This window comes from Rhinolophus sinicus, linkage group LG02 (assembly GCF_036562045.2).
Source record: "Rhinolophus sinicus isolate RSC01 linkage group LG02, ASM3656204v1, whole genome shotgun sequence".
NCBI lineage: Eukaryota > Metazoa > Chordata > Mammalia > Chiroptera > Rhinolophidae > Rhinolophus > Rhinolophus sinicus.
Genome location: NC_133752.1, coordinates 102911445 through 102923687, shown reverse-complemented (window position 1 = coordinate 102923687; position 12243 = coordinate 102911445). Strand labels below are relative to the sequence as shown.

The 12243-nt window shown below is 38.9% G+C and overlaps 1 protein-coding gene across 1 annotated transcript in view; it reads right to left on the bottom strand.

Annotated features, from left to right (window-relative positions):
* ITIH5 (inter-alpha-trypsin inhibitor heavy chain 5) overlaps window positions 1-12243 on the bottom strand; it is a 73856-nt gene that overhangs the window by 25030 nt on the left and 36583 nt on the right. The window contains exons 6-7 of the mRNA XM_019738263.2: window positions 10192-10361; window positions 9346-9462 (exon numbers count right to left, since the gene is read on the bottom strand). Coding sequence (XP_019593822.2) covers window positions 9346-9462; window positions 10192-10361 — 287 coding nt within the window. The remainder of the gene's footprint in view (window positions 1-9345; window positions 9463-10191; window positions 10362-12243) is intronic.

The following is a 12243-nucleotide window of genomic DNA, read 5'->3' as shown; positions in this document are numbered from 1 at the left end:
GGAGATTGATTCTGGAGAGCTCGAGGGTCCATACGAGCAGGAGTTTTCTTCTGCCCACTAAGAAAACTGAAGAACGAGCTTCATGCAAGGATCTCAGACTCAACTCCCCACGCTGGGAGCCCAAGCTCTCATCGCCAGTACACATGGGCATCAAAACCTCAGGCCCCAGGGCGTGGAGACTGGCACCTCTCCTGGGGAAACTGTCACGTAACTCGGGTGCCCACCACTTAACTTCTCTGTTCCCTTCTCAGTCTTAGAATCTGTGGCTTTTTGTTTTCCTACCAGCTCAGCGATGCGCTTAAAAGACTCGCTACAATTTACCTGCCTCTAAATGTTCATATCAGGATGGTTTTCAAGTTATGTAACCCAAAATATTACTAGAACCTTCCAGCTATGACATATTCACTCTTATTTCATGCCTTTCTTCATGTTTTCCCCCAACCAAGAATTCACTCCCTCCTTTCCTGCCAAGAAAATTGTATCCCATCTTCAAGGTCTAGTTCCTCTGTCACCTCCACCATTAACCATTTGTTGACTACCTCGAGCTGTTTCCCGTCCCTAAAATCCTTTCCACTATCTACATGACATGATGGATTTGGTTAACATGGGATTGTTGCATGTTTCTTTCCCCAGCAAAATTCTAAGGTCCTTAACTAAAGCATGATGCTTTTCTTGTACATGCTTTTTTCCCACCTCCACATTTTTGCACATGCTATCCATCTCTCTCCCCCTTTCTTATCCCACCCACTTGACTAACTCCTAAAAGACCTTTAAGACTGACTCAACTATCCCCTCCTCTGAGAAGCATTCAACACCTCCTATTGCATCCCTGAAAACAAGTGATCAGCTCCCTGATTGTAGCTTACCTGTATCTCTATTATAGTAGCACTTCGCATACGATTTCCACATGGGTTTCCTTCTCCTCTGGACCTCTCGAGAGAAAAGGCTCTGCCTCACTTATCTTTGCATCCCTATGTCTAGTAGCTCTCCCAGAGCATATAATCAATAGTTATTGCATTCTTTGAGAATCTAAAGTCTGGGGCCAAAGCCAAGATGGGATCCTGAGGGAGAGTCGGGTGTCCTGAACCAGAGAAGGGGGTGCCTGCAGTTTCGATCTGCCAGCCAAGGAGATGCCAACCCAGGAATGACACAGCTTTCTGACACTCCGATAAGCACTTCCATATTTGTTATCTTACTTAATCCTCTTTCATTTACAGTGTTTATCGTGCTGTTACTTGTAGCCAAAGTTTCCTTTTGGGCCCTATCTGGCCCTTTACAGAGAAAGTCTGCCAATCTCCATTCCACCCTTGAGTGCAAAATTAGGAAGTGATTTGAAAGAGGAAGCTAGGCTTTTTGATGTTTTCAGAAGCTGGGAACAAGGCCTGCAGACCGAACAGATAGTGCAGGAGCACTCAAAGCTCTATATTGTTCATTTCTTCTCTGCGAGAGCCATATAATGCCTTCATTCAGAGATTCTCAAAAAATGTTAAGCATGACCTCATTTGGGTGAATCTTAACTGCCTCAACAACAAAAAATTTTAGTGGATACCTCTAATTTATTTTAAATTATCTATATTGCAATCATTTAACAGCACTTCTTAAAAAGAAAATGTCCAAATTTTCACTGGTGGCCTAGGGGGAAAAATGTGTCCTCTGTCCATCATTTATTTCCTCATATTCTGAGTCAGAGTCAAAAAACAGCAGTTTTCCCTACTGCCTTCTGTTCACCACCCCAGGTCCCAGATGTCTGTTTTGCAATGCATTTCTAAAATACATCTGCTAGTGTTTGGCTAAGGGCAGCTAAGTAGATGCAAATAAACACTATCAACTGAAATGGTCTCTGCCACACACCAAATAGTCATCACTCTAGGTCACCGAGCCATGACAGATCACATCTTCTGAAAGAGGACAGCTAGAACGAATGTGCCACTAGACATCACTGGGCTGCACAGTCACCCACCCACCTGCCATCACTCTACACCTGCGCCATGATTGCATTCAGCCTAACCAATCCGAATGGTAAAGGGGAAAGAAGTCTGCATCCCCGTATGTGCCCAAGATGTGCTTCAAGTTCAATAACAAAACACCAATAGTTAATTCTATGCATCAGAGCAGAACAGCCCCATTAGTTTTTCACAACACCATGCTGCTGGCTGAGGCCTCTTGGGGCAGGGGACATCAGTCACCCAAGACGGGCAGCATGCCACATCACATGACCTGGTGATAAGAACACGCAGAGCTTGAAAGCTTGAGAGGTGGTCTCAAGTTATCTTACATCTAGCAGTGAAGAACGTTACACTGAAGAGCTTTAGAGTGGGGTAGGCTGGGCTGGACTCTGAATTTTTCTACTTACAACTCCATGTATTTCAGCGTTGTTACATCACCTTCCTGCCCCTCACCTTGTCATTTATAAAATGGGGATAATAACTTCACAGGATTGCTAAAAGAAATGAAAAATGTATGTCAAATTCTTAGAGTGTTTTATATGTACTAGTTGTTCAACGGTAGCTACTGTGTCTTAAAAATGCACACTACACTGAATGTATATGTGCTGGTATGTTTTGCAGCGAAAGTTGTAATCTACTATCTGTCCTGTATAGTCCTAAGAGCTGGGACCATGTACCATCAAAAACAAAATGGTCCCCAAATCTGTGGAGCTTACAGACTATTTGCCTATAAGGTGACACATAAAACATCCAAATTGCTCTTGGAAGCCCAATTTTGGACAGTGAAGAAGCAGCTGGTGTGCTGAAGCATGAAATAAGCCAGTGAAGGAAACACAAGCAGCATTCAGATGTCAGTTCTCCAGGCTATCAGTTCACAGTTCCCCTCATTTAAATTTGGCAGCTACAGATAAGAAACATTATGCTTGTTCTTTACCCTCTAAAACTATGCATTAAATTAAATGAAGAAAGGAAGACAACCTTCCAAAAGCTAATGGAAGTCTAGGATTGGCAGAGAATGGCACCGATTATGAAAATGAATTGTGAAACTTATAGCATGAAAGACATCTGGTAAATGATACATTCGTTAGTCACTGCTTGATTGCCAAAGAGGGTCCCTTAGCCAAGCTCCCTAATATGAAGGTGAAAGTAGAAAATCTAATTATATAGATTAGGGAAAAGACAGAGAAAAACATGCAGACCTTGATTGAGGAAAAATATCTATTAAATACTAGACATACATTTTCCTTAATGTTCCCGAGGGCATGTGTTTTTGCTGGTGCCAATGCTTTAAGCATGCAACGAACAAGAAAAATGTCTGCCCTGATCACAATTTTTTGTTGCTCTTCTCAGTTCCCCTTCTCACTGAGAAGTTTTACAAACTCCAATTGGGAGGCAGAAATCTTGCCTGACCTAGCACCAGAACTATCGCTCAACACATTGGTCAGCAAAAGCACGTGGGAGAGAAAACAGCTGAGCCATGTGCCAGCCACCTGGGGGCTGAAGGAGAGGGGTCTGTATCTGTCTCCAGGCTGGTTAAGTCCTGACTTCCGGGCTCACATTTCCACTGGGATTAAAACCAGAACTAGAAAATACTAGAGGCACACAGCTTCAGGCACCAGAAGGTACTGATATACCCTTCAACGTGTATATGTTTTAAGGTTCAATAATCTTTACCATTCTTTATAAATAAATTGCTCAAGGAATTATTACATGTGGTCTACCTAGTGATGAGGACAGTGGAGTATTTCAGGCCCATCAGAGATGAGAGGAGCCGAGAATATCCAGTATAAGAGTGAATGAGCCTTCATAGAATTTGAGGGGACTTGTGACAAACATCTGCTGTTGCCAAACCCGCTGACACATCATGAAAGCCCTGTGCTTCTGGGTAATTTGCCTCCTCACCCGTGGACATGATATTGTGTATGAGATGCTGCAAAGAGCCAACTAAGTTTTTCACTCAGAGCTGTGTCCTTAGAGAAGCTTAGAGCTTCTACGATAGTCAGTGGTTTTCAAAACCACTGGAGGCAGCAGCAATGGGCAGTAGAAATTACCTAGAGGCTTCTGACATGTGTTTGTCTGTTCTTGGGTGGTTCTCCTGGAAAGAGGCCATGCTGTATCTTAGAAGCCAGCAGAGTGCATGCCAGATTTTCAGTGCTTGGTCAGGAATGGAATTTTCATATCCAGGAATGAAGGAAGAAGGGAGAATTACAAATGGAGTGACATCTATCATTACATTGCCCTTGCACAATGCAAGGGAATCCTTCCTTCTAAAATGCAGCCTTGAAATGTCAGACTGCACTGACCCTGACCCATTTGTACGTCTGTCATTGCAGAGTGCTGCCTCATCACACTGCTACTTGCACTGAGACACCATACGCATAGCATTATGGTTTGATTCATGGGTCTCACAGTCATACCAGGCTTTGAAGCTTGGCCTTGCCATTTACTAGCTGAGTTTATCTATCTTTGCAAAGCCTCAGTTTTTTCATCAGTAAAATGGGAATGACAACCAAATTGTTGTAAAGATTACATATTCTTTTATTCAATAGTACGTGTGATACCCTTAGCATAATGTCTGGCATGCTGAAAGTGTTCCAAGCCGCATTTTGAAGACGTGCCCAAATTATTATGAAGGTAAGTCTAGGAGCCCTGATTTGGTTAACTGGTTTTCTCTACACATTTTGGGGAAGGAATTACCTTTCTGGGGGTTATTTAGTAAGAAGATTCTTGATAGCTCTCCCATCAAAAGTGGAAGGAGACCCTGTGCACTGGAATGGACCGGGTTTGAGGTTAAACTCTGAAGTGACTCAGGCATCTGAAGACATGAGCGCTGCAAGCTGCTGTGGCCTTAGGGTGACTGACGGCCTTTGTGTGAAGATGCAGTAGAACTGACCATGCCTTTTACTGTTTTGGTGTTTCTTAGTGTTTATTGGGAAATAATTGAAATATTATAATTTTGTTGAGTTCTGCAAATGCATACTATAGAAATTGTCATTATAAGTAATTTACATTATTTAAGTTTGACAATATGATGATAAAAATAGTATGTTTAAAATTTGCATTTCTTTAGTTACTCATACATTTGACACTTTTTCACAATCTTAAAATTAAATCTTCTTACTTCTTTCTTCTAAATTGTTTCATATTCTTTGCCCATTTTCTTATACAGGATTCATTTTTATTGATCTGGAATTGCTCTTTATATATTAAAAATAAACTCCTGTTGCTCTTTACCTGTTAAAGAAAAATGTTTTGCTGCATATTTTTTCCATCTTTTGTTCACTTTTATTCTGTTTTTACTTAAAACAAAAGTCGAGAATGTTTATATAGCTAAGGTTTACTTATTTTCCTTTGTAATTACTTTCATTGCTTTTAGGCTTACAAAGTCCTTCCCTACTTCAAAACCAGTTAAATACACACATTATTTTCTTACATATTTTGGAGTGTGGTTCATTGATTACTTTTAACTGCTTAATCCATTTGGAATTCCTACTCTGGTAACAGTTATCTATATTATAAATTGGTATGGCCTTTCTAGAAAATGTTTCTGAAATATCTGTAAAAACCACAAATGAGTTGGTATTCTTTGCCCCCGTAATTCCACTTCTAAGAATGTAACTTAAGAAAATGATTGGGCATGCGGTCAAGGACTTTTACATGAATATAACCATCCAAATGTTGTCAAGAATAGCAAAAAAAAAAAAAAAAAAAGAAGAAGAAGAAGAAGAAGAAGAAGAAGAAGAAGAAGAAGAAGAAGAAGAAAAGAAAAGAACTTAAAAGTCTCTCATGGGTGGTAGAGTGAGTAAATTTTCTTCAACTGTCTACTGTGGTAACCACTAGCTACATGTGGCTTTTTAAAGTTAAATGTATTAAAATTAAATTAAAAATTGAGTTCCTCAGTTGCTAATCACCTTTCAAGTGCTGACAGCCACATGTGACTAGTAGTTGCCATATTGGATAGCACAGATATAGACCATTCCCATTGTTAAAGAAGTACCTATAGAATAGTGCTTCCATGTGGCCATTAAAAACAGATCTTTAAAGAATACCTAACATATATAGTTTTTTTATGGTAAGTAAAAATATCAAACTACAAAATATTCAGTGGTAACACAAATTCAGATTGGTTGCAGTAACTTTAATCATCAATATCTTCATCAAGTTAGGTTTTGCCAGGGGAAACCCAAACCCTGCCCTCAGGAAGCTCATTGTCTTAAAGACAAAAAAAAATGCTGAAGCTTTATAGGTATATAGGAATTTAACAAGACACATGAAGAAAACTAGTATACTCGTATGGCACCCACTCAGTAGCTGTTAATTGATTCAAAATCCAAATGGGAATTATCATATTAAGTCAGATGCAAGACCTAATTAGCGCTGTATTCTGTGTTCAACAGTGGTCTCAAAAGAAGTCATGATTATCCTTCTGTCAATATCCTATTATCCAGCCAAGAAAGTCACAAAATCAACTTGGCCAATGATGGCACTTAAAAACTTGGAGTACATAGAACAAAGAACTTTACAGGGTACTTCATAAATATAGAAAGGCTGTGTGATCTCTCAAACATCAATAACGAAAATAATGCTTCACTATGTGTGAATAAAACTTTGGGAAATGGTGCCCATAAAGAAAACCTACAGGTAATCTGTATCCAACTTTCCCAATGAGAACAATTTTAAAAGCTAAACAAAATGTCTACTTTTAAATAATCGAGAGTATCAGAGAGTTAACAAAATAGTGAGAAAAAACATCTGGGAGAAGATGAAAATGTAAAGAGGTGGGCTCAGTATTGGGGATCACTTTTGTCTAAGGGATGTTTGTCAAGGTGAAAGAGGTGTTGAGAGACTGAGCATTTAGTAGTCTTGAGGCCAAAAGTTGAAGTCCACAGCCCATCAAGGATAGGTGCTCTGGTAAACCCACTACATTTTATGAAAAATAAAAATAAACCCATTTTTGAAAGAACCGTGTTATCCAGCTATGAGCCATTTTGGCTGCCTAGAAAAATCTCAAGCCCTGAAAATGGACTAAAGTAATCCTAGACTGTAATGTCCCCAGGCACCTACCTAACAGAAATAAATCAAAACTTTCTCAACAGGCATAATTCATCATCTTAGGCCTCATATTATTTCTACAAACACAGTTTTTAATATAATGTCCATCATGCAATCAAAGATACAACAAGTCACACAAGGAGAGAAGATGAGAAACAATAAAAACAGTTCCTAAGCATCTCCAGAATTTGGAATGACGGCATACAGACTTTAAAATACCTATGTTTACTGTGCTTGAGGAAAAAAAATCATTAAAAACTTTGTAAAATAACCAAACATTCTAAAAAGTAACAGAGCCGATTTGCAAAAGAACCGAATGGAAATTCTAAGACTAAAACAATGTAACAACTGAAATAACCTGATGGATGAGTTTAACAGCATATCAGACATACCTGAAAAGGGAATTTGTGAACTGGAAGATAGTTTTGGTGTGAACTAAGGAAAGGCAAAAGTTGGAATAAATAGAAGAGCACATTGGAAACATAGAGAACATGGAGAGAAAAATCTAACATTGGAATCCCAGAAGGAACAGTTACATAGCCCCTTAATGTCCCTCCCATCCCTAGAATTTTAGGATTCATCCTACATACTGTGAGAACATCAGGCCTGAATTATTGAGATACAAATCCTTTGCTCTAAGGATAAGCTGGGGCGGGGGGGTACCAATGAATTGGAATCCCAGAAGGAAAAGTTAGCCAAAGCAATATCGGAAATAATGGTTGAGGATTTTCTCCTGAGTCCAAAAATTCATGAAGTCCCAGGAACTTCAGGCAGAAAAAATGAGAAGAAATTCATACCTAGAACCATTGTATTAAAACTACAGAAAACTAAAGACAAAGGAAAATCTTAAAATCAGTTCACAATAAAAGTTGCCATTAGAGGAACAAATTAAACATATAACTGACTTTTCACCAGCAACAATGGAAGTGAGGAGACAATGGAATCCATCCTCAACGGACTGAAAGAAAATACTGCCAACCTAGAATTCCATACCAGTAAAAGTATCCTTAAAGAATGAAATCAATCATTTTCAGAGAGATAAACACTCAGAAATTCTTTACCAGCAGACCACATTGAAAAAGATACTAATGACTGCTTCTTAGGCAAAAGAAAAAGTAACCTCAGATGGAAGATCAGAGATGTCAACGGAAAGAAAAGCAGTAAAAACGGAGGAGTCAGCAGGCTGACTTCCGTACAAGAAAGTGATGTTGAAGACCTAAAGGAAGCTGACTTACCGGGTGAGGTTATCGTCCCCCTGTATTAATGAGAAATTATATTTGGCTATCCTCTGAAACAAAATAGCTAAACCTAATCTTTATATCACATTTTGGATTTTTTATTTTACTGTTTTGGAGAGAAGAAAAATTAAATGCCATGAAGAAAAGACCAATATACTATACTACATGATTTTTAAATCTAAATGGCCAAAGAGACCATTCACAAGTAATAACAGAGAAAATATGTCCAATAGTTTATTAGCTAAGATCAGGTTCAAGTGTCTGTGGAATGGGACTTAGGGGTGGAAACAGGTGAAACAGAGGGTCCTTACAAGGTTTGAGATACCTGTTCCTCATTAAACCACATATTTATTATTAATTGATAAAAATAGATAATGAGTTAAGAAAGGAAAGCTAAGAGAGCTAAGTTTTTAATGGATGTAGAGATATTAGTTAGTCTGGCAGCCAGTAGCTGTTTTCTGTTACGTGAGTTGGAAATATATTATAAATACAACTTTCTGATAGCCAGGATATCAGAGTAAGATAAGACTAGCTTTTTCCAGTGGTTTGTTAAAAAAAAAAAAAAAAAAAAAAGTGTAAATAGTAATGTTTTGGGGATAACTTAATTTTCAGTATACACTACATAGCCCCTTAATGTCCCTCCCATCCCTAGAATTTTAGGATTCATCCTACATACTGTGAGAACATCAGGCCTGAATTACTGAGATACAAATCCTTTGCTCTAAGGATAAGCTGGGGGGGGGGGGGGGGGCAGGACCAATGAGTGCCTGCCATTGTTCTCAAAGGATCTCATTACTGAACAGAATTATTCCATCCACAATGGTGCTGCTGAGTGACCCTCAGTGCCGTCCTGTCTCACATTATCCACTCTCTCAGCCCCCTTTACTTCAAGGTGTTTCTATAACATGTCCCTCTGCTCCCTTAACACCACTCTGCTGAAATGAGAGTTAACGTCAATGGCTTACCTGAATCAGTTCAGGAATGTCCTCTGTAGGCAGAATAGCTGAAGGGTAACGCAGACATTTGGCATCAATTGAATTTTACCCACAGAGAATATCATTGTGCTGGCAAAGGTGAGAGGGAAAACTGGCCATGTGGCACTCACTCACCTGCCGGAGTTTGGTTCCCACCATGGAGGCACTGCTGTCCAGCACAAATACCACGTTCTTAGGTAAGGGAGGAAGGTCTTTGGGGGCAAAGTAGTGCACAAAATAGTCATTTAGAACCTGGGAGGGGGGAGAGAAAGGAAAAATGGTAGCACCCAGAATAGGTAGAAAAACTAAGTAGAATGGACAGCCTATGGAACTTCTAAAAGTCAAAGACAGCATGAAATGGGGTCTAGGGGCTGATTCCACACCCAGGGCAAAAGCATCCATGGTCCCGCTCCTTCCAAGAGAACGAATTGCTAATTTAATCTGTATAAGGATAAAATCATCCCTTAAAAATTTATTGACTATGTTGACTAATTCAGTTTAAATTATCCATCCCTTTCTGCCCCCTTGTCACTTGGGAATGCTGCTTCCTTCATTGTCTGGTTTTTACCAAGCATCTTACAAGTTGAGACGTCAAGGTTATCTACATACTGGATGCACAAAAATACATTTTACTATTCTGACCCTGTATCTGGAGCAATAAAAGCTAAAGGGAAATGAGCCAGGGACCAGTCTCTCTTAATTAAAAATGAAGAAGAGCTAAAATTCTAACTTCATCTAAAACATCACAGAGAAAACTGTAGATTTCATTTGCTCTCCAGATTACTGAAGCAGTAAATAGATACCCTCAGCCTCCAGCCAGGGAACACCAGTAGTCTCCTTGGAGACATGTTTGGAATTAAAACAGATTTCCTAAGACTCACAAAGTTCTGTCACCCTTAGGTAACTACTGGAAACCCCAGTTCTGAGTCTAACTAGAGGAATCAGGCAATGAACATGAAATATCAACAACGAACCCCTTACCTGGATGTCCCCAATGCTCTGTTCCCTATTGACATCGTATTGAATGATGAAATCTCCCAGAATGCCATTCTGGGCGATCCTGGCTTGTTGTATCACAGAAGGCTTAAAAAAGACTTTGGCGAAAGTTTCATTTTGGTTGACAACAGTAGAAGGAGGTGGCCTAGCACCACCTGCAAACAAGATATAAACATGATTAATAACTGAACAGATACATTTTGTATGTTTGTATATATAAAGGTTTGTATTCCACATGAACTTCCTAGACTTTTGTACTTGTAAAACATCACAATACAAGAGATATGTTATAATATATTTCACCTTTATACTTCCTGTTAAATCTTTTCTTATGAGAATTTTTAAACACACAAAAGTAGAGAGAATAGTACAATGAATCCTCATGTACCCATCACCCCACTTTAATAATCATCAACTTTTTATCAATCTTTTGTATCTGTTTTTACTGAAAAAATACTGACGCCCAGGCCTCACCATTTTTGCTAGAGTATTTTAAAACAAATCCCAGACATTGTATTTCATCCATAAATACTTCAGTATGACTAACTATAAGAACATTTTTTTTTTAGTAAAACCATTATCACAAGTAACAAAATTAATGCTTGATGCCTTATTATAGTCGAATACTCAGTCTGTATTTAGATTTTCCTGATTCTTCAGAAAATGTCTTGGAATGGTTGGTTTGTTGGAATTAGGATCAAACCAAGTCCCCACACACATTTGATTTCTGTTTCTTAAGTCCCCTTTAATCTACAAGTGTGTCCACCCTTCTCCCCAGGCTTTTTTCTACTGCTACATATATGTGTTACAAAACACTGGTCATTTGTCCTATGGACTTTCTCGCATTCTGTATTTCATGATTGTTTTCTTGTCTTGTCTTTTAACTTGCTCCTCTACTCCCTTGTACTGTAACATCTGGGGGAGCTAGAAAAAATACTGATGCCCAGGCCAAGAGCTCATTTAACGGGTCTAGGACACAGCCTGGGCCTCAGGACTTTTAAATTCCCCATGTGAGTCTAATGTGCAGTTGAGGCTGAGAACCACAGCTCAATCCCCTGTCTTTCCTCGTGTTCTGATAGGTAGAGCTGGAGGGTTGGTTAGAAGTGATGCTGAGTACTGACTACTTCATCACATCAGAAGGTACATAATATCAAGTCATTCCCTTTTAGTGCCGGTAAGATTGATGGTGGGTTCCGGTTAGGTTCCTTGCTGATCTTTCACTTAATAGTTTTACCAATTGCTGATGATGTTTGCTTAGGTCCACTACTTCATTAGAGTTGCAAAAGGGGTGTTGTGATTCTGTCATTTCTTCCATATGGAATACTTCCATAAAGAACACCTTTCCTCAAACAATCATTTGGTGGTCCTACCATACTGGTTGTCCAGACAGTTTATGGCTCTTTAAAAACAAACAACCAAACAAACAAACAAAAACAAAAAAACACCTTTCCCCGAAGCTTTCTCCAGCACAGATCTTAAGATATAAATTAGAATCCCACAAAGATAAACAGATAAATGGATTTCATGTGATTTAAGACAAAACAGTGAGATGACTGATTAAAGCAAAGAGCATCCTGTTTCTAATGCCTAAACTTCATCTCTTGTTAGAACACACAGAATTATTTCATGGACTACCCACCTTTACAAATCCAAACACCACCATGTCTATATACTTAGAAACAGAAACCCAAACTTTTAGGTCTGCATACACCATAAAGAATAGGCAAATAAAACGGAGAATTCATAAACAACAGTGTATGCGGAGACTTTTTAACCCAGATACTGACCCAAAGCCAGACTTAAAACTGCTGTAAAGCATCTTAATTATTTTTTAAATCTATTCAAGTTGATACCATGGAGTAAACTGACCAGCAAAGTTCCATCCCTAAGTAGCAAAATGAAAAAGGAAACAAAGCATAATGTGCCTGTGGTAATTTGTATTTAAGAATAACTTTCCTTCTGCTGAGGGTTTATTAGTCATTAAAGACAAAGGAATTTTAAACCTTTTCTTCAACAGAACAGACAATTCTTTTTCAG